The 23230-nt window shown below is 30.1% G+C and overlaps 2 protein-coding genes across 4 annotated transcripts; one reads left to right on the forward strand and one right to left on the reverse strand.

Annotated features, from left to right (window-relative positions):
- Window positions 1–6941: 6941 nt before the first annotated feature.
- On the reverse strand, window positions 6942–12765 carry LOC130958047 (WAT1-related protein At5g07050-like). Its single transcript, XM_057884934.1, has 7 exons — window positions 12549–12765; window positions 11807–11869; window positions 11559–11675; window positions 10136–10391; window positions 8953–9114; window positions 8015–8166; window positions 6942–7230 (listed from the first exon to the last, which is right to left on the reverse strand). The coding sequence occupies exons 1-7, from the start codon at window positions 12755–12757 to the stop codon at window positions 6993–6995; spliced, it is 1197 nt and encodes a 398-aa protein (XP_057740917.1). The 5' UTR covers window positions 12758–12765; the 3' UTR covers window positions 6942–6992.
- Window positions 12766–15729: 2964 nt separating this feature from the next.
- LOC130958139 (probable choline kinase 2) lies at window positions 15730–23137 on the forward strand. 3 transcript variants are annotated; one of them, XM_057885067.1, is made up of 10 exons: window positions 15773–15948; window positions 16035–16128; window positions 16913–18007; window positions 18260–18381; window positions 18563–18761; window positions 19361–19478; window positions 19565–19612; window positions 19875–19975; window positions 21066–21216; window positions 22890–23137. In XM_057885067.1, the coding sequence occupies exons 3-10, from the start codon at window positions 16991–16993 to the stop codon at window positions 23021–23023; spliced, it is 1890 nt and encodes a 629-aa protein (XP_057741050.1). In that variant the 5' UTR covers window positions 15773–15948; window positions 16035–16128; window positions 16913–16990; the 3' UTR covers window positions 23024–23137. The 3 variants fall into 3 exon arrangements, 2 of the variants coding, with proteins under 2 accessions (XP_057741051.1, XP_057741050.1); XM_057885068.1 differs by lacking the exon at window positions 16035–16128 and having other exon boundaries at window positions 15730–15948; XR_009077335.1 differs by lacking the exon at window positions 22890–23137 and having other exon boundaries at window positions 19856–19975; window positions 21066–21869.
- Window positions 23138–23230: the final 93 nt, after the last annotated feature.

Below are 23230 nucleotides of genomic sequence, written 5' to 3' on the forward strand. Positions count from 1 at the left end.
TAAATATTTTATATTTTGTATTTGAATTTTTGAAATAATAAAAATATATTTTTTATAAGTTATCTAAAGTACTTTTTTTTTAATATACATCAAACTAACTCTCTTCAATATTCTTTTTATATAATAGACATAATTAAAAATTTATAAACAATATTATACACATTAAAAAATTAATTATTAAATTAATTATTATATTTTAGTATATATTTTATATAAATAATTAATTTAATTATTACTTTTTGTTATAGATATTATTATAGTCGAAAATTTATTGGTTAAGCAGATAAAAATATAAAAGTTTTTATTTTTTTATGTTTTTTATATAAAATGTTTAAATTTAATTTACATTTTCCAATCTAAGACAACTTGTTAGAAAAATCATTTATTATTATCATCATCATCAAATCCTCTTGGGATCTAAATAAAGATTTTTTTGTATCTTTCATTTAGCTTTGTATGTTGATAACGAAATTGCAATATTAAACAAATATTGTTTTCATAGTATCTGGAAATGATATTTTTAGGAGTACAACTCAATTTTGAAACAAATTCTTTTTCAGAAAATTCCATAAGAGTCCCTACAGCAAGCAAAAAATGAGAGTTGCAAACTGACCATTAGGTTGATATTTAAAAATAGGGTTTTGCTATCTGGTGTCTAACTGCATAAGTTAAATATACCATAAAAAAATATTTTATTGTTATTTATTGTTTTTGTGCATTAAAAATGTAAAAAAAGTTATTTTTGTAATAAATAATATTAAAATATTTTTTAATAATATTGTTCATACCCTAAGTCAACACTAAGGCCCAGGTCTAAATACACCAAAAGGTCCAATTCAAAGATTGGCCTTCGTTATTCACCGACCTCTTCAGAAGAGGTCGGACTCAACACAGACTTCTTTTCAAAGAAGTCGGGCTCAAGAGATAGCTGGCAGATAACACTTATTCAAATAAGTAACTGCCCCTAAAATATCTCAACCCACTTCTAGAAGCCATATCCCAACAATCCCTAGATAAAGGGACGGTTATCCACCTAAAAAGGTGGCACTACTCCAACGGTGGTTATTGATTCACCACTATAAATACACTAACACCGCTCAGGTATTACTAAGTTCCAATACATTCTAAACCTGCTTAACCCCTTGCTGACTTAGGCATCGGAGTGTCTTTGCAGGTATCACCCCCATTCTTTCACATACACAACTCGGAGGCGGCTCCCAGACGTAAACCAAATCGGAGACCACCTTCCTCTAGCACTTGGGCCTCACAAACAAGCCCAACCACCGTCCGGTTTTAGGTAAGCCCCGGAACATTGGCGTCGTTGCCGGGGACCTGGAGCTCAATCCTTGATAATGGCGGATGATCAACAAAATAGTCGGACAACCACTCGACATAAATAAGATGCAAGCATATTAAAAAGAAGCTGGAATACAGTTTCTATGGATACCAGAAATCCCATAAAAACTTCTCCCAATGGGTAGAGGATATCAAATAGGGATGATGATTCTTAAATTAGATTAAATAAAACAAAAGAGAAGAAAGCACCATCCCAAGGCCATTGTAGAAAGCAAAACAAAACGAACTCGAAAGCCAATTGAATAAAAGAATTTTCAATTCAGAAAATTCAATTGGCAAAAGAAGTTACGTGAAAAAAAAAGACGAACTCAAAAGCCAATTGAAAAAAAGAATTTTCAATTCAGAAAATTCAATTGGCAAAAGAAGTTACGTGAAAAAAAACGAACTCGAAAGTCAATTGAATAAAAGAATTTTCAATTCAGAAAATTCAATTGGCAAAACAAGGTTACGTGAAAAAAACGAACTCGAAAGTCGAAGTTACGTATAAAAAAAGAGGGGGAGAAAAGGGAACGTGATTAATCCCAACCTCTTCGTGAAATAGGATCATGGAATGGAGCAGTTGCATGTTCCAAATACACAGGTTTTATAAACAAATAAAATATTCCATATTAGTCAGTAATTGAAGAAAGAAGGGAAAACATTGTTGATAAAAACAATGAAACCTTTCTTTTCAACTTATGCCAAAAAATGCAGCATCAATCCATTTGAATGCAACCCAATCCGACAATGAAGTGATGAATCCAGTTTTTTCTTCATTGGATTCACATATCAATTACAACAGAGCAGTGAATAACACGAAAAATTCACATGGCACATCTTTCGTTGGTTGCTCACAAATTACATCACTGCCAATGAATATGGAAGGAAATAATCCTATGGTAGAATTTGATATCGTTTGCACACCAATAAAGATGGATGTCTTCCAGGAAGAAAACTGGAATCCAAAAGGAAAAAGAAAGTCGGATTGACAAAGGCCCAGTCTTCATTGGAGGAGATGATCTTTTCTCTAAAGAGGTCATGCGTACAAAGGTCCTAAAAAATTTTCAACATCCCAACATGGATCCCTACGATGGATCTACTGATCCATATAACTATCTCAGCAACTTCAAAGAAGTCCACCAGGTCGGAGAAAGCTGTACAAAATTCAACCTCTTTTAGAAAGCTCATGAAGAAAAGTCCGACCTCTTTAAAAGGTCAGAGTTTACAACAAGGTCGGATAAGCTTGGAGCCCACAAAGAAAATCCGACCACTTGCAAAGTTCATGAAGGAAAAGTCCGACCTCTTTAAAGGTCAGACTCTACAATAAGGTCAAAAAACCTCCAGACTAATAAAGAAAAATCTGACTTCTTTTAGATCCTACGAAGAAAGTCTGACCTCTTTTAAAGGTTAGACTCTTTAGAGCCGACAAGGGAAAAATCCGACCTCCTTTTGGAGTTTGTGAAAAAATCCGACCTCTTTCATGATCAACTCTGCAATGAGGTCGAAAATCTCGAAGATTACCAGAAAGAAATTCTGACCTCTTTTAGAGGTCAGACTACAATGAGGTCGAAATCTCTGAAGTTATAAAGAAAAATCCGACCTCTTTTAGAGCTCACAAAGAAAAGTTCGACCCCTTTTAAAGGTCCGACTTTACAACAAGGTCGGATAGGCTTAGAGCTTACAAAGAAAAGTCCGACCTCTTTCTTGAGGTACGACTTCTAGAACCAGATCCCAAGCATAAATGGCCATGAGAAGGTCATACGAAGAAATTTTTCAATTGACAACCTCGTCTTGATTCAAAATGACATCGGGCCAAAATCGGACAAAGAAAAGCCAACACCAAAATGAAAAGATCCCAACAAAGTCACTTAAGACTTGAAAAAGAACTATTACAACATACTCGACTTACTCGAAAATAATCTACCTAGATTGTGCCATGTCTACAAAAAAAGGGATACTACATCTAGAAAGCACACCTTACTCCCTAATGCACACTTTTTCTGACTTGAAGTGACGAGATCCAAAGTGGTGTAAGAAGTTATAAATGCAAATCGTGGTCCGACCTCACTAAGCCACTTGTACTAAATCAAGTTGGCAAGGGACAAACCTAAAACGAATTGCCTATATAACTTAAGGACAGCGTGACCATAATCAAACATCAACACGAAGAGGATGTAAACCCGACCTCACAACAATTTGTTTAAAACAAATTGAGAAAAGGATGGCGATTTATAAGAATGCCTCCTCAAGCCAAGAGATAAGGATCCGACCTTACTAAGTTGACACAACAAGTATAAAACAAGTTATCCGACCTCCCAAAAAGAGAGTCCAAAATAACTCGTAAAAGTCATATAGCAACAAATAGTAAAGAATGGCATGACTGAATACTCGAGTCCGACTTCATGAAGCTCGACCTCGAGTAGGGGCACTGGCTTATTATGAGAGCCAAGTCCAAAATTATCAAAAACCAAAGATAACATTCTACAATGATGCTAGAGCACGAAAGAAGAACTCGACCTCCTTCCAAAAATCTGAAAACAAACTCAGATAAGAAAAGAGGCTTCGAGAAATTCTACAAGGAAGTTGGTAACATTCAAGTTCAAAAGAAAAGTTTGACCTCCTTCTAGAAATTTGAACTCGGATAAGAAAAGAGCTTTTGAGACAAAGGATGGCTACGAGATTCGCCGCAAAAGACCTCATCTTGATAGGAAATAATATCGGGCTATAGAGGTCAAGCAAAGAAAAGCTGACAACAAACTGGATAGGACCCTAGAAGTCTTAAGAAAGGGGTTACTACAAAATGTCCAACTTGAATGGAGCTGAGCTCCCAAGGTCGTGACATGCTTGCAATTTGAAGAGAAATTTCCATTAATATTTCTACGACACGCACCGACTTAAGTTCGAAAAATCGCGAAAATCTGCTGCCCGACCTACAAGGTTGGCAAGATAAAGCGATGAGGTACAAGTCGGTGTAAAGAAGTTATAAAAGACGATCATAAGAACTCGGCAATAAGATGGCAAACGACTAGTAAGTCGGAAAAGCCCCCGAGCAGAGCAAAATGTATCGCAAAAATAACCTAAGTTAAGAAAACGATTCAATGATAAGTCAAATTGATCGTCCGAACTAAGTAATGAAAAATCTCTCCTCTAAATCCTAAAAGTCTAAGGTTCCCAGTAAAGGCTCATGCCAAAACCTCACGGCTCAATAATAGATGAGTTGACCTAGGTTATAAAGGCAAGCCTAACAAAAACCTAAAGACGAAGGATAAAACACAGTAAAATCTTGAGAAAAAGGTTCAAACAAAGGCTCAAATCCCTTTGAAATAATTTTAGCAATGCAGCAAGTAAAGAAAGTTGGTAAAACCCACCTAAAGGGACCAATATCAAGTAATGTGAAAGTTATTGAAGTCCTTTGTTAAAGGACCAAAGGTCAACCATATTTTCAACGAACTTGTGTCAAGTCGTATCAACCTAAAACCAAAGCTTTAAAAGTGATTTGTATAAAAATAAATCATTAAAGCAAAGTATTAAAAAGTGATTTGTATCAAAATCACTAAAGCAAAATCAAAACAAAAATCCTTCGACCAAATAACTCGTATAGAAACGAGTTAAAAAGGAAAGAAAGGATTGTAAACGTTTTTGAACAAAATCGAAACGTAAAAACTATCCTAAAAAACAACTTGGGTAAAACAAGTTGTATCATACACAAGGATGACAACCTTGTAAAAACTAGAAAGGGGAGGGAATAAGCATATAATCCCTTCACCTAAGGCGCCAATTTATGCTCGACAAAGCGCAAAAATCACGAGCTGACCTTTTCAACGGTCGCTCGGATAAAGCGACGAGGTACAAATTGGTGTCCAATGGTTATAATACGGCTTGATGATTTAAAAACAACTCAAACTCATGAGTTAAACAAAATCGAGTAAAAAATAACCATATGATCTACGCAATTTGTATTAAAACAAATCGCGCAAAACAACTTGATATATAACGAGTTGTGCTTCAAAAAAGTGACTTGTATAAAAAACAAGTCATTTATGAAAAACTCAGAATGAATGAGTTCAACAAAAAAAAGGCTTCATTCGAAAATCCTTTCTGCTTGATTGCTCGAGTCCGACTTCATAAAACTCAACCTCGAGCAGGGGCACAATGGATAAAGTAACAAAGTTTGATGGTTATAAAGATTATCTGATACTTTAAAAGGACTCAAAATAAACAATTTGTACTTGAAACAAGTTGTGAAGTCCTAAAAATAGCTCGAATCTAAATGAGTTGTATGAAATTAGATCAAGAAATAGCCACGTTTTAATTAAACGATTTAAAATGAAACAAATCGTAAGACCTTAAAACTACTCGCATCGAACGAGCTAGATGAGGTTATATTCAGAAATAATTACGAGTTTTGAAATAAACGATTTGTATCAAAACAAGTCGTAAGAAGCCAGAATAAGTTTCAAAAAAGTGATTTGTATTAAAACAAGTCATGTATCCTCAAAACAACTCGAATTGAACGAGTTGTACGAAACTAGGACAAGAAATATTCTTTGGTTAAGTAAGATGTGTTAAAACCAATCATACAGAGCCTACAAGCCCGAATTCAAATACTCGAATCCAACTCTTAAGAAAAAGAGATTGAATTCGAGTAGGGGCACTATTCATACCCTAGCCCAACACTAAGGCCCAGGTCCAAATACACCAAAAGGCCCAATCCAAAGATTGGCCTTCGTTATTCACCGACCTCTTCAGAAGAGGTCGGACTCAACACAGACTTCTTTCCAAAGAAGTCGGGCTCAAGTGATAGCTGGCAGATAACACTTATTCAAATAAGTAACTGTCCCTAAAATATCTCAACCCACTTCTAGAAGCCATATCCCAACAATCCCTAGATAAAGGGACGGTTATCCACCTAAAAAGGTGGCACTACTCCAACGGTGGTTATTGGTTCACCACTATAAATACACTGACACCGCTCAGGTATCACTAAGTTCCAATACATTCTAAACCTGCTTAACCCCTTGCTGACTTAGGCATTAGAGTGTCTTTGCAGGTACCACCCCCATTCTTTCACATACACAACTCGGAGGCGGCTCCCAGACGTAAACCAAGTCGGAGACCACCTTCCTCTAGCACTTGGGTCTCACAAACAAGCCCAACCACCGTCTGGTTCTAGGTAAGCCCCAGAACAAGTATAATTAAGTAATTAACTGAATAATACTTCGGTGCGAAAGCAAATTTTGTTCTCACCTGCTGAAATGTGGTAAAAGTAGAAGAAGAAAACACGTGTTTGCATTGATCCATACTTGTCCCGATAAGTGCTGTAGTATTACCCTAATTAACCTATATTGGGGCAAGTAGGGACCAATGCTACAGCACTTATCGGGGCAAGTAGGGACCAATACAAACACATGTTTTTTTCTTTTGCTTTCACCACATTTCAATAGGTGAGAAAAAAAATTTATTTCTGCACTGTAGCATTACTCTAATTAACCCATATCTTTAGGATATAAGATAGTAAAATCCTTAAAATTATACTTTATTTTTGAATTTAAAACAAGACCCATGTTACAACAAAAGGTGTTATCTCAGCAAGAAAAATTGGCATTTCATTAATTTTCTCAAAGAGGCCACCCTTACATGAGATTCCAAGATGAGTTTTAAGTTAAAACTTTATTTTCTTCTTGGTTAATAACATTCATGTGAGAATGAGGGAGAGACAAGAGCTTGTTGGGTGCTTCAACATTCTGATTTGATTTTTTTCCATCAATAATGTGAACACACTTTAGAGCAAAGGATATATTCTCATCTGTCACTTTGTTCTCCATTATTTGTTCCTTATTCTTTCCCCACAATACTGAGTATAAGCCTATGATAATTAAAATGGCACCAACCACCCTGCATCACAAGGCCAATAAAGAACATGAAATACAAGGTTGGGCAACTAACTGAATAATTTTTTATTGTTACTGTCTTTATAAGTATTTTTTTTTTCATTAATTAATTTTAAGTTTAATTATTCTTTCAGTTTCTATAATTTTATTAAATTTTTAATCAGATTTTTATATTTTTTTCTTTTCGATTGAATCTTTATACTATATCAGATTTTTGTAATTAAATTTCTGACAAAAATATTGAATTAACAGAATATTCTGCCAAACAAAACGAATATACCTAACACTTGACTGAATATTTTATATAGTTTAACAGAATATTTTGCTAATTCTAACATTTTTATTACGATAAGAACTTAATTATAAAATATGATATGGTATAAGGATCCAATTTTTTTAAAAAAAAATATAAAAACATAATTGAAAATTCAGTAAAACTATAGGATCGACAGAATAATTAAACTTTACTTTTATTTAAATGTGGAGATTCCCATTATTGCAATAAATTTGTTTTTAGAAGTGAAGATAATGGAACTTATTAGTAATATATTTTTGCATATAAATAATTATTCATTTATATGCTTAAATAAGTTTTCAAAACCAAAAGGCATCGGTAAATCTAGCACTGTGTTCATTAATTAATTTATCTATCTTTTACTTTGGTAGATATTATATATAAATTGGTGTATTAATAAACACTAACGTATTTATTAATAACACTTTACCTTTTAATCAAGAAATTTCAGATTTATTTTTAGAAATAACAAAATATATGTATGTGTGTTTACCCTCCTAGATAAATTTGCTCAGCGAGAATAAAGGAGCCCATTATGGCGACAATGATCATCATTAGAGGGATAAATGCAGTTGCAAATACAGGCCCTTTCTTTTGCATCACTAATCCTTGCACATAGTATGACATGCTTGATGAAAACACCCCCTAATAACATAACACCAACCTTAAAATGATACACATGTTATATGAGTAAACCTAAGAAAGTAAGATGTTATTAATTAGGTTTAATTATACTATTTTTTAATAATTTTATCAAAATTATAATTAGGTTATTATATTTTTTTAATTAGGTTATATTTTTTTTAATTTTATAATTAGGTCTTTTTTAATATAAAAATATTAGAACTAACATAATATTTTTTTTTTAAATTGAAGGTATCTATAATTAAAAATATAATTAGATTTTTGATAGTATATATTTTGAAAGAAATATTATATTAATTTTAACGTTTTTGATATAAAAATAATCTAATTACAAAATTAGAAACAGTATAAGAACTAAATTAAAAAAATTATAGAAACTTAATTGAAAATTTAATAAAATTATAGAACCTAAGAAAGTAAGATGTTATTAATTTTAATTATTTTGTTTTTTTAATAATTTTATCAAATTTGTAATTAAGTTCTTATATTTTTTTAATTAGGTCTTTACATTATTTTAAATTTTATAATTAGGTCTTTTCTAATATAAAAATATTAAAATTAATTGAATATTTTTTTTAAATTAAAAGTATTTAAATTAAAAACCTAATTAAGTTTTTGATAATATATATTTTGAAAGAAATATTATATATGTTAATTTTAACGATTTTAATATAAAAATGACCTGATTACAAAATTAAAAATAATATAAAAATTATAAAAATTTAATTAAAATTTTAATAAAATTATAGAACTAACAGAATAATTAAACCTATTAATTATTCTTACAGCATAAGCAGCAGCGAGTAAGTTCATATCCCAGCCAATTAACCAGACTGAAGTTTTGCGTTCCATTAAAAAAGTAACAACAGCAGCTTGAATAATTCCTATGAAGCAGATTAGTGATGTGAGGCTAAGTTGATGATTCTTGTAGGTTTCTATCACTTTGGCCTGATTAATAACATGAAACATTAGTAATAATATCGTTTGAAATAAATTTTAAAAATTCATGTGAACTTGATGTGTGTTAGTTCTATTGTGGATTATATATTTTTGAATACACAGCCAAATTGAGAACATTTTTAATAAACATTCAAATTGATTTTCAAAAATTTTTTAGATTATACACTTAAATTTTGAATAAAATTTTATTGTCAAAAAGTTTTCGATAGTTATTCCTATTTTACAGATTAATTTTTATTATTTTGAAGGAGACTAATTTATTTTAGTGCATATTTTTAGGGTATTTAGTTGTCTTGATTTTAGGGTATTAATAGACTAATTTAATTGTTTATTATATATTTTTTCTCTCCTTAAATAATTTTTTCCCATACGAATTTGACTGCTTTTAATTACTGACATGAGACACGATATAACACGGGACATAAAGACACATGAATTTAAAATTCTTATATAACACGGAGATCAACACAACATATATATAAAATATAAATTATTTTTTAGATAAATTATAAGCACATTTTAGTATTTTATTGATATTAAAATATAAATTAATTTTTTAATTATTTTTAATGTCTTTTTTTAAATTATATAAAATATTTAAAATATATTTTTTTTAATAATTAATAATATATATTATTTTTAAACTCATTTTAAGAATATAGGTTAAGAATAAGACTAAACACATCGACACGTGATAGTATTTAAATATGTCCAAATGTGTCAAGAGAAATTTTTTTATTTTTTATTAAGTCACATTTTAGATATATAAGACACGTATATCGAAAGAATATCAATAAATATCGTATTCAAAATGTATTAGACATACGAACACAGTAAATAAAAAAAAAAGTGTTCATTCTTCATTGCACACATACACCCACACCCTATCTATTACTTAATCATAACCAAAATTTAAATCCAAATGCATGTATTAAGAAACAACATATATAGCCACTCAATGAAAGCCTCATTTGCCTCCCCTATAAATCATCAAGTCTTGAAAATTTACCTGTAAAACAAAGAGGGATGCCCAAGCAAGGGTAGAAAGGATAATAAAGATGGAGCCTATGAACCATTGTTTGTCCGAGGATATTTGGGTATTATTTGTATCCTTGGCATTGGTTTTAGTCCTATGATGTTTGGTCCACACCATCTCCACAATAGGACCTTTGTACAAGGTCATCACCATGGCCCCAGCTACAGTAAAAACGGTTCCCATTACCTTAGCTTGACACCTCACTTTCTTTATGTTCATCTTCTCCATCCTTTTATTTCCACCATAAGGATCCATTAGTAATTTTATATAAGGTGTTCAAATATAAACCGATTAAAGTTTAACTATTCATTAATTCGATCTAATTTAAATAAAAAATAATTTAAATTTAATTAAATTTTATTTTTGGTAAATTATATAAATTAAATTAAATTTTATATCTATTTTTAAAATCAATCCAATTCAATTCAAACATTACAATGAAATATAATATAATTGTTTTATTATTATATTTAAAGTTTTTTTTATAATATGTTCAATCTGTTATTTTTTAATCTTATTCATGTATTATTATTATTTAATAAATATTTTAGAAATTTAAAAAATGTATTTATTTATTTATTTATTTTAACTTACAATTTTATTTTTATTTTTATGTTATTGTTGATTTTTTAATATACTATTGAGACTTGTTATGTTATTATTAGTTATTTAAGATTTGATATTAAAATTTATTATGTATATTTAATTTTTGTTATTTATAAAATTACAAATCTAATCTTATTAATCAAAATCGCTTGAAAATTGAATTAGATTTTTTAAAGATAATCATTCAATCTAAACAACATTGTAAGTAAAACTAGTGTTCGAATCGAATAAGTTTTTGACTCAAAACCGATTTAAATCGCACCGCAAAAAATCCCTAATCCCATGGAGACATAATGAGGCTGAAATTCATGCATATTAATAAGTATTTTAAAAAAAATACTAAGATTGTATTTGATTTGTGTTTTTATTTTAATATTTTTTATTTTTAAATTTTGTTAAGAAAAAAGAAAAAATAAAAATAATAAAAGATGGGTTTGGTTTGATTTTTTTATGAGCTTTTATTTTTAATATTTTCTGTTTTCATAATTTTGTGAAAGAAGAAGAAAAAATAATAAAATCTTATTTTTTATTTTCATTTCTCATTTCTTTTTTTTTTAATTTCAAAAAATAAAAAATATTAAAAATACAAATACAAATCAAACAAATATTAAAATTTTTAAAACAGAAAATATTAAAAATAAAATAAATAAAAATGCAAACTAAATGTACCATAATACTTATATTTTCAATGTCTATTTCTAACTTAATATCCTATATATATATATATTGTTTGCTGGTAATTAACAAATTAAAATATTTGTTTAATCTTCTGTGATTTGAAATCAATCACCTGCATAAAACAGCCATCACAAATGTCATGGCAGGAAGTGTGTTGCTCAGTGCACATGCGAAGGTTGGTGAAGTGAATTTCAACCCAGCATAGTACAAATTTTGATCAATCACAGGCCTGTTAATTATGTAATAAATACAATATTATATAATGGTAAAGATTATGTAAACAACTTCTAGTTAAGTATATTTAGTAAAATTGAGAATTTATTATATTAGATACAATTCAGTGCAAAATAATTGACTAACCCAAGCAGAGCTAGGATAAAAATTTGTATGAAAATTGGGAATGTTATCCTTGGTTGATGTTTCCTGAAAAAAAAAAGATAGAAAAATATGTTTGTTAGCATTATTTTATTTTATTTTTTGGAAATAAGAAACTCTCCTACACAATACAATTTATGTTAAGATAAAATAAGTTATAAATATACTTAAATTTTAAAATGACAGAGATTTTGAAATAGGTTTTTTTTTGGATACGGAGAACTTGAGAACTTGTGTGTTTTTAATTAAAATGAAGTCGATTTTTTTTTTAAATTCTAAAACACAAATCGGAGGCACCGAATTGGGAGAGGAGAAAAATAATGGTTCAATTTGAGAGGGGTTGAATTCAAATTTTGGGGGTTCACAAATTAAAAAGTTGATTTTCTGAAAATTCACAGATCAGATGGTGAGTTTTATATTTTAAAAATAAAAAAAAAAGTTAAACTTTACAACTCGCAGAATTTAAATTTATAATCTTCATATGAAAAAAAAAAAACATATCAAATTTTATGTATTGTTGAAAAATATTACTATGAACCCAATATTAAAATTAAAAACGTCCGAAATAGATAGTGTGTAAATTTAAAAATAAAAAAGACAATAATGATTTTATTTTTTTAAATTCTAGTTAACATGTATGAATATTCATTGAAGAATTCAAATTAGAAGAACACAAATTAAATTAAATAATGTTATTGTAGAACTACTACTGCATTTAAAAGTGAACCTTTCAAAGATGATAGCAAATGGAGCAATGGCAACAGTTGCAAAGACGTGGCGATAAACCACAAGGACATAATGGCTCATGCCTTGGTTAAGCGACACTTTAGTTATAATGTTCATGCCACCATACACAAACTGCAAAAAAATCATAGCAAAATAAAGCTGAGAGTTCTCAACAAATTTGGTGCAACATCTAACCTTTTCACTTGCCATTTCTTTTGTTTTATGTTATGATTTAGAAAATCATTAGCAAGAGAGACTTGTGTATATATATATATATATATATATAGTAGTGATTGTTTGGTAATTAACATATCCAATGTCGTAATTAAGGGAAATAAGACTGCGTTTGGTTCCAATAACAAGACATAAAAGATAGAGATATAAAAATTAGTGTTCTTGTATTTTGTTTAATTATAAACTATATATAAGTCTATAACAAATTATAAAAGTCTAATTTATTCTATTTTTATTTAAAAATTAAAAAAAATATATAATAAAAACATATAATTATTAAAAATTAATAAAATCAATAAAAGAAAAAATTAAAATAAATTATATTTCTAGTTAGTATTTTTGTGTCTGTTTAATAATGATAAACACAAAATATACTAATTTAATATTTGTAGACATAATATTTTTATGTATATTTTATCTATCAAATATAATTTTGTATCAGTATCTTATACTTATAAACAAATGTATTGTTAATAGTTATAAAAGAGTTTTTTGTGTCTTCCTAAGGAATGGCATGGTTAAGTTCGAATTATTTATAGTAACCTAGAATCAATAGTTTAAATCAAATGTAATTTTTTATGTTTAAACGTCGGCATTACATAATAAATAGTCTCTTTGTTAATGGTATGGGTTAGTTAAGGAATCACTAGTTGCAAATATTTTGGAATTCATAATAATACATAACTATCAAATAGATGTACCATACTTAAAAAATGCAAGTGACACAAATCTAGATGATACAAGGTTGTCATTATAAATATATATTCGATGTTAAATTTTACCATTCACATTTTGGAGAAGATCTAGAATAATTCATATATATTGATGTTTGGCTATGCACTTGCGACACAATATTTTATTTTGAAGAATGAAATCAAAAGAGATTTATGCAAGTTTAGAACTCTTTAGAATAGAGGCCTGCTACACATACAAGCTTTTTTGACTTACAAGTTATACCTTCAAATTCAAGAAAAAAACACGCACTCCTTCAACAATACGTTCACTCTTCGTCTTCTTCCTCAATCAAAACGCAAACCATCAAGAAAAAAAACATGTGCCCCTTCCACAACACGTTCACTCTTCCTCTTCTTCCTCAATCAAAACACAAACCATCAAAATTCAAGGGACATTTAAAACAAACTACTACGATTCTGCAGAAACGTTCCAACTCCTCGCGAAGAGTAGAAGAAATCAAGAAAAAAAGATACAAATCTCCATAAAAAATCACTAGAAAAAAGGAAGAAACATTATTCTAGATACTGTTTTACTATTCTTCTAGGTTTTTCTTCTAGATTGTCTCTGCCAAACATTAAAAGATTTCAAGAAGAAATATACTGTCTCCCTCTATTTTGGGTGTATTTCTTAAATCCTTTGGGTGTATTTCTTAAATCATTTGGGTGTATTTCTATAACCGTTTGAATGTATTTCTGTAACTCCTTCTGTAACCGTTTGAGTGTATTTCTGTAACCATTTATGTGTATTTTTGTAATTGTTGGGTGTATTTCTGAAGTTTCATTATCTTCAAAACGATTTCAAAGCTTGATTTTAGAAACCATGAAAATCGAAAAAAACGAAGCAAAGAGAAAACGCATGAAGAAGATCTAACAAATTTGGCAAATAACTCGAAAAAAGAAACAAAATCTTTTGAAAAATGGAGGTTATATATTTGTGCGTTAATTGATTTGAATTTATTTAAAATTCTGTTAAAAAGGCACGTAACATGCAACGCCTTTAATGAGTGGGTTTCGTTCAAACTTGTAAAACTTGTAAATACAAAATACTTGTATGTAGAGATTAATCCTCTAGAATAATGTAATAGATTATAGTTATGTTAAATCTTTTGGTTGTTACCTATAAAAAAAGTTTTGATAATAATCATGTTCTCTTAAGTAAGGAATTGAATCTATTCAAGTCATACCCACTCATGTATATATACATGTGTTTTATCACTTGTAAATTAAAGAAAATAATTATATTCATCCTATTTTTCGTGCAATGTTTAAAACTATCAAAACTCTCTACTTATTCACTCTAGTTATCTTACTATGCAAAAAAAAAAAAAAACATAAATATAGATATAAAAGCTAATAAGAAGTTAAATGAAACAATGGTTAATAAAATATAGGTATTGGTTTTTTCTTTAATACATTTGGTTATGTTAATAAAATTATGAGAAAAACTCAACGACAAACAATTTTAATTTATGTTGGTAAGTATATTTAGTCAGTACTTTAATACTATTAAATCAACAGTTTAATATTATATTTTTTTAATATTTTTAAATATTATTAACTAAATATAAATTTAAAAAAATTTAATTGTATTGGTCTCATAGTATTACCCTAAAATTATTCTATTTTTATATTTTATTTGATCGAAACTCACTCATTTGTTAATTAAGTATTAAAAATTTGAATTTTGCTTTGTTTATGTAATAATTTATTGATTTACAAACTTTTAAATAAAATTTAAATTACGATAAATTAATTTTTAATTTGTCAAAATAGGGATAAAAACAAAAAAAATAAGATTTAAATAAAATGTTGGTGTCTATGAAATATTTATTTTTAATTTGTAATATTAGCTTATTCCGTTAAGAGAAAGTATAAGGAGCCAATAAAATATTTATACAATAGAAGTTTATGGAGTATTAGAGATATAATCATTAGTATTATTTTTTTTCATCAGCTAAATCTTTTGAAATGAGTGATATCATAATATAATATTAGATGGTGAATTTCAAAATCAGTTTAACCCTAGTATTTGGATTCTTATTCTTCTCCCTAGCGGGATCCTCGTTAAATGTTTGTGCATGATCAAAAATAAATATTTTTTAAGAATAAAAATTTATTTAAACTTTAGAAAGATTTAAAAAAAAAAAAAATTCTTACCGGATATGTGATATACTGACATGAACTGTGTAGCACCTTTTGTCATTGGCGGTGGAAAATAAAAACACTTCCTCTTTCACTCTTCACATATTCTTATTCATATTCATATTCCTATAAAAAAAAAAGAAAAAAATTCCTCTCGATTTCGAACTTCTCAAACCGTCTCTCTCTTTCTCTCAATACAAACAAACGCGATCTGTGTGCTGATCCTTTCCTTTTACCAAACCAAACGCTTCGGAATCTCGCCACTCTCATTCCCTGGATTCCACTCGCAAGGTTGGCGCCATTCCTTCCCGTTCTTTCTTTTTCTCTCGTTTCATCTGTTGTTGTTGTTATTGTTGTTGTTGTTGTTGTTGTTGTAGTGGTTTTGAATTTTGATATACTTGCTGCTTTGGTGCCGAAGAAAACCGTGGCTATTGGAGGAGAATTTTTATTTTGGAATTTGGATCATCGAAGGTTTCAAATGCAATTTTCGTCATTGTTAGTTATTGATGTTATTTTTTGCTATACTTTTGAATGATTGATCAATGCCGTCATTTCGAGTGTGTGTTTGTTTTGTTGCGCTGGATGGAATTAAGGAAATGATGCTGAGAAGTTTGATTTGAAAGGAATTATTGCTTTGTTTCGAATTTCTAGCGAAATGAGTGTTTTCCTATGTGAAAAATGATGCACAGTTAACCTAATGGGAGAAACTGTTTGCATGGCCAAAAAAATTGGTTGGAAAGATATGTTGTTGAGGGGATTATTTAGATTTGTCTGATTTCGTATTGTTTCAGCTTAGAATTGATAATGAGTGGTGATTGATTGCGCACTTAGGTAATCAAGTTTATCGTTTCATTCTTCTCATGCTTCGAAAGAATGAAATGTGTTGTTCATGCATGTGTGATAGGAATGCCTATAAAGACATCTTTTTCATAGAACAAAAAATAAATGGGATTGTGGATTATTGTTTATTGATTTCAATGTTTAATAAAATTAGGATTTGTTATTTATTAGCCTTAGTAGTTGAAAATTCTTTGATGTTGCTACTAAGTTATCTGACAATATACAATTCTCTTTCCATTGGTCATTCTTGCTCAACTGTATCCATTTACAGTTGAAGGAGGAAGAGGGACAGCACTATGCTATGTTAGTTTGTCATTGTGACCTGGAAATTTATTTGGATATTATTTTAATGTGTTGAATGGGTTTTGTATTTAATTTTATTATTTGTTTCGGCTTATTATCCTTTATTTTCCAGGTCTTGAAGTTACAAACAGAGGAAACTTGATATTGTAAGTAAATCATTGCTATACTTGACGTTTTGGAGTAGTTTGCTATGGATCTTGCAAACAACACAGCAGGTGCTTCAGAAAGGCCTGCAAAACACAACGAAGGTGCTATAGGAAGTCCTATAAATGATAAAGCCAGTTATGCAGGAATTCCTTCAAACAATGAAGTGGCCGGCACAGGAATTCCTGTTACGGACCTTTCAGTTAGTTCAGCAAATCCTGCAAAAGACGAACCAGGTGGTGCTAACCATGTAAATGACCAAGCTGATAGTTCAGAAAATCTTGCAAAGGACAAATTAGATGGTGCAGAAAATTCTGATGAAGACAAACCTGATTCTCCCATAAACCTTGTAAATTACCGATCAGGTGGTGCAGAAAATCCACCAAATGACAAATTCAGTAGTGCAGAAATACCTGTGAAGGAACTAGCAGCTGGTATAGGAACTCCTGTAGGTACTGCAGAAAGTCCTGTGAAGAGAAAAGATGGTTCAGAAAATCCTATAAATAATACAAAAGGTGATATAGAAACTTCTGTAAATGACAAGGCAGATTCTGCTGAAAATGCCGTGGATGACAAAACACGTGGAATAGAAAATCTTGTAAATGATAAAGCAGATGAAGTAGAAAGTCCTTTAAACAAACAAGCAGATGCTGCAGAAATTCCTGTAAAAGTCAAACAACTGGCTGCTGAAAACATTGTAGAATACAAAGCAGATGATGTTGAATGCCCTGTAGACAGCAACGTAAATCGTCTTCCAGCTGAAGCAAAGGAGATATTAATATCACTGGCAAGTAAATGGGAGGATGTGTTGGATCCAAATGCATTGCAGGTGATTCCTCTCAAAGGGGCAATGACAAATGTGGTATTTCAGATAAAGTGGAGAACTAAAGCTGGGGAAACATCACGGAAGGTTCTAGTTAGAATCTATGGTGAGGGTGTTGACGTTTTCTTTGATAGGCATGATGAGATCCGGACATTTGAATTCATGTCAAAACATGGGCAGGGACCATCTCTACTAGGACGGTTTGCAAATGGTCGCGTCGAAGAATTTATCCATGCACGGGTAACATTGTCTTCTTTTATTTTCCGTCTTAATACTGGAACTACTCAAACTACCTTATAGAACCTTACTATGAGTTTGCTGATGAATGGTTGCAATGGAATGTACATATATTCCAACTATTATTACTTGGACCTACCCTCACTTTTCATTATTCATCCAGTTATATAAACTATTTGTAAAATTTAGGCAGTGCTTTTATTGTTTAACTATCCATTGGTTGACATTGTTGTAGTTTTCATTATGACTTATCAGACATTATCAGCATCTGATCTGCGTGAACCATCAATCTCTGCTCTTATAGCAGCCAAAATGAAGGAGTTCCACGATCTTGACATGCCTGGTGAAAAGAAAGTCCACCTTTGGGATAGATTACGGTATGTCCTTTCTGAACACTCGTCTGAGCCTGATTATTAAAAATATGAAAAGAAACCTTATTATCTGACAAATAACATTTCTCACTTGTATTAGGTTTATTTAAATAACTCCTGCTCAATAATTTAATATTTTCAGTACACTTCGATCTTTTTCTCAAATATTTTTGTTAAAATGTTTCAGAACATGGCTTGCCGAGGCCAAACGTTTGTCATCCCCTAAAGAAGTGGAAGCCTTTTATTTGGACATAATTGACAGGGAAATCTTTGTTTTGCAAAATGAACTATCAGGTGCTGCAAGCCAACGGATAGGATTTTGCCACAATGATTTGCAGTATGGTAACATAATGCTTGATGAAGAGACCAATGCTGTCACCATAATAGTGAGTCTCTTTTTGTGCTAGTTGGTAAAATCATGATAATGTTGCTAACACCTCTGTGGGGGGAGATAAAAAAATATTTGATCTTTTATGGGACCTTCTCTCATAAAACAATTGGTTATACTTCTGTCCTAAGATTTTAACTGATATTTGTTGAAACTAGGATCATGATGAATGAAGAAATCTTATTTCATCTTGTGGATGAGTTTAATTATAATTGATGAACTTTTTTGAATTCTTTCTTACTGAGACTATTGTACTAGTTTAGGCTAAATTATGTATAAGCTATTTGATGCCAGATGGTGATAAGCCTGTAATTGATATAAGATTACATTGTGATGTATATATCTTGCGTGCGATGACTATTCATCTTTTTTCTTCCTTTCTCCCCTTTTTGTGGTACTAGACTTGAGGTATGATAAATTGGTCTGCTAGTAATCGTCCTGTTGAATAATCTTAGCTATTATGAGGTATGATAGTTTGGTCTGTTAGTAATCATCCTGTTGAATGATCTTTGGTTATTATGTTCTCTACCATGTAACGAAAATTATAGTTTCAATGGGTCTTATCCAGCAAGATTTTAATGCGTGCCTTTGCGACAGGATTATGAATATGCAAGTTATAATCCTGTAGCATATGACATAGCAAACCACTTCTGTGAGATGGCTGCTAACTATCATACAGAAACACCTCATATTCTCAACTACAAGAACTATCCTGGTACTTTCGACTTTCTGAATTTATCCTCGTCATTCTCTCTGTATTTTCATTAAAGCATGACTTTATTGGGCTGGTTCTTTTGGCAGATCTTGAGGAGCGTAGAAGATTTGTGAACACATATTTGAGTTCCTCAGGTATTTGATTTCTTTAAATGTTTATATGACATAGCTTCGTATTCTTCTGTAGAACTTAAAATTGAGGAGTTGCCATTTGCTTTCAATTTCCTGACTTTGGTTGTATTTCATAATTGAAGCAACCAAGTTGCATTTATAAATTAAAAAACTAAAGATCAATAATCGTTGAATCTTGTATTTCATCACTTCTCTATAGTTGTGTATTACCTTCAGAACTTAAATTATCTTGCCATGTTCCTGAAGTTATTGGACCTGGGCGCAGGTGCGCAACCAAATGGCAGTGAAGTGGAGGATCTACTTCAAGAAATTGAGAAGTATACACTTGCAAATCATATTTTCTGGGGCGTTTGGGGAATAATTTCGGTACCTTCACTTTCTCAGTTGTGGTTAATCATTTTATTCGTGCTTCCAAAATAAGTCTAAATAATGAAAAATCATGGAATAACATGCACCTGGTTCGTGCACCAAATTTTCATAATATTAAGATTGGACTGCTAATAAAAAGTACTTGTTTATCGTTTCTATAGAACTACAAGTGAAAAGTGAATAACAGAAGTGTTGCTTTTTTATTTTTCCAAAGTTAAGATTTCATTGAGTGAAAAGGAGGTTTTTGGGTCTATGATAAACCACATACAAAGGCTAAAACTGGGATTTCCACATCACAGAAATATCTAAAAAAAACATGAGAGAAAGAAAGAATTAAGTGATCAGAAAGGAAAGTTCATCTTCTTCAGTGAGTTAAGACACGAGGCAGGAAAGGAACTCAGCGTAGTTAGTATCTTGTTTTCCTTTTATTTTATTGCAGCTGCTGTTCAATAGTTAGCAAGTTTATTTGCTACCTGAGAATGAGTTCACTGGGAAATAGTCTCTTATGAATATTTCACTCTCAATTAAACCAAAGTCCAAAAGTTTCACTATGTCATATATAACTAGAGATCTGACCCTTTCCAAGCGTACTACTACTAGAGGGTTGTTATCTGTCACCCACATTTTTCAGTCTTTCAAATGTAAATATGTTTGTTTATTCATCTTCTGTTATTATTTTTGTTTTTTTTTTATTATTTACCTTTTTCGAGGATTGGGGAACATCCTAGTATCATGTTATAGCCTTTGCAAAATAAAGTTATAAATGACTAAATTTTTAAACTAAATAACCATAACGATCCTTCTGAATAATGTGTTAATTTTCTTGGATTTTTCAGGACTTTTGGGTTTGAAAAGCTTTTCCATATACTGCCAATCATATATTGGATCACTAGCATATAACGACCTGCATTATGAAAAAATCCCCACAAAAAAAAATGTTTTATGTTGATTCTTTGAAGTCCTAAATGCAGTAATATACTACACAATATACACATTGGGTTCTACCCTTCCTCAGATCTTGCATAACGTGAGATACTTTGTATTGTGCTGTCATTTTATTAACTAATCTTATGATTACCTTGCTCAGGCTCAAGTAAACAAAATTGATTTCAACTACAAGGAGTATGCGAAACAGAGGTTTCAAGAATACTGGACAAGGAAACCTTATCTTTTAAGCCATGATGCTCCCTCTCCTTATAATGCACCTTCTCCTTATAACAATCCTGCCGAGGGTACAGGTATTTTGATTTGATTTGATTTGATTTTTTTTTTTTTTTGGTGTATTTTTGAAACGTTAAATAGAATCAATAGCTTGTCAGCTACGGAAAAGATAGTATTTTCTTGATGTGATTTTAAAGTGTATGTTGAAGTTCGTTGTTTTTGTTTTGACTTAGAAAATTGTTAGTTGAGGTGAATAGTTTTTCAGTTTTACAAGCCACAACAAATAACAGTATTGTATCTGTAATTCAAGTGTGATTTATGACGTTAGAGAGTAAACAAAAACACAATTAGTTTAGTATTTTCTGAAATATTTATTCATGAATTGATGATGTCTCCCCCGCCCCCTTCATTTTGGTTCCGTAATGAATTAATCTAACACTTATAAACGATCCTCCTTGTTTTTCTGCCCTTTTATCTTGCTAAAATCAACTAAATTCTATATTTAGTTATTTCAAATTTCAAATTGAATTAAATAAGTATATAGTTTGAATTGGATAATTTTTTTTTTTCGTTTTTTGCTTTTCTTTCTCGTGCAGAAGCCATAGTTTTTGACGCGAGGACATGTTACTTGACATTACTTTTGTTAACAATGAATTGGTAAAAATGGGTGAGAATTTCATGTATAATCCATCTCTGTAATTTTAAAATAAAAGTTAATAATTTCTTTTATAAAACTTTCAAACCAATTTTTCCTTAATAATTAAGTCTTGGAGATTTTCATTATAAGATATTTTCTTTTGGTGATTTTCATTATAAGATATTGTTAAGGGTGTGCTTATTTTATATTTTTCCTTTTAGGGAAAAGTGTTTTTATCTATTTTTTTTCTCATTTGTCTTTATTTTTTTTTCAAAAATAATGAAAATCACTAAAAAAATAATAATAAAAAAACCCTTTTTTGGGTTTTTAGTACAAATCGAAGAGTTACTCATGAGAATAATTATTTCTAGTTTTTTCTTTAAGTTTTATCATTAGTTTTCTTAAATTTGAAAAAAATTTCCGTTAAGTGCTAATTGGTGTAATAGACTTTTCTTATCACAGGGATTTAATATGATTAATTTACAAATCTTTTTATTTGAATTTTCTGATTCATTCATAAACATTTCATGCATGGAAATTTGTTGGGTTTTATTTCAATTTTTTTAAACAAAGTGATTTTTGCATCGGAAAAAAAAATCTTGGATTAGATTTATATACAGACTAAATATATTATATAGAAGTGTGAAGCTTTAGAGTCAATTTTGTCTATTTATTTATAAACAAATGTAAAATGCAAGTTACTAATGCTATCATTCTATTTCATTTCATTCAAGTTTTCTTTATTTCTTGGACAATGAATTCATCTTTATCGGACTTTTATTTATGACAAAAAATACAATGATTTGAATTCATAGCCCAAGTGATTTTCTCCTGTAATATTAAAAATGGTTATCTGAAATAACTAATCCAACTTGAACCCGAGTATGAAATAATTAAAGCGTAAGATGTGCTTGTGTCCTAATTATATTTAGTTCCTTTAAGAAATTTGCATCACGACTGTTATTATTACTTTTAAAAATCATTCTTTAATTAATCCATTAAACTAACCACTCGACCAGAGAGAGAGGGAATTAGAATCTACTATTGATAATATTTATTATGTGAATATTGACTTGAATACCATAGCATATAATGTGAGTAAATTTAATGCAGGAGAGCTAGCAGCGCCACCACAACCACCACCACCACCACCAACTCATGCAAGGAAGAGCTCGGGTATCTTCAAAAAGATGAAGAGAGTTTTAGGTCTTGGCTTGTTCAGGTCCTCCAAGAACTCCTCCAGTTAGATTCATGCAACGCATTCCTTTATCTTTTTTGGCCATTACTACCTTTTTGACAATGAGAAATGTTATTGTAAATAGAAGCAGGAATTATGTTCCCAACAACGGTTACTGCATTTCTGTAACCTCAAATTTTAAATTAAAATTAATTATTCTTTTATTTTATTTTATTTTATTTTATTTTATCACAATCAATCTTAATTTGGCCAAAAG

The sequence above is a fragment of the Arachis stenosperma genome, chromosome 10, assembly GCF_014773155.1.
Source record: "Arachis stenosperma cultivar V10309 chromosome 10, arast.V10309.gnm1.PFL2, whole genome shotgun sequence".
Taxonomy (NCBI): Eukaryota; Viridiplantae; Streptophyta; class Magnoliopsida; order Fabales; family Fabaceae; genus Arachis; species Arachis stenosperma.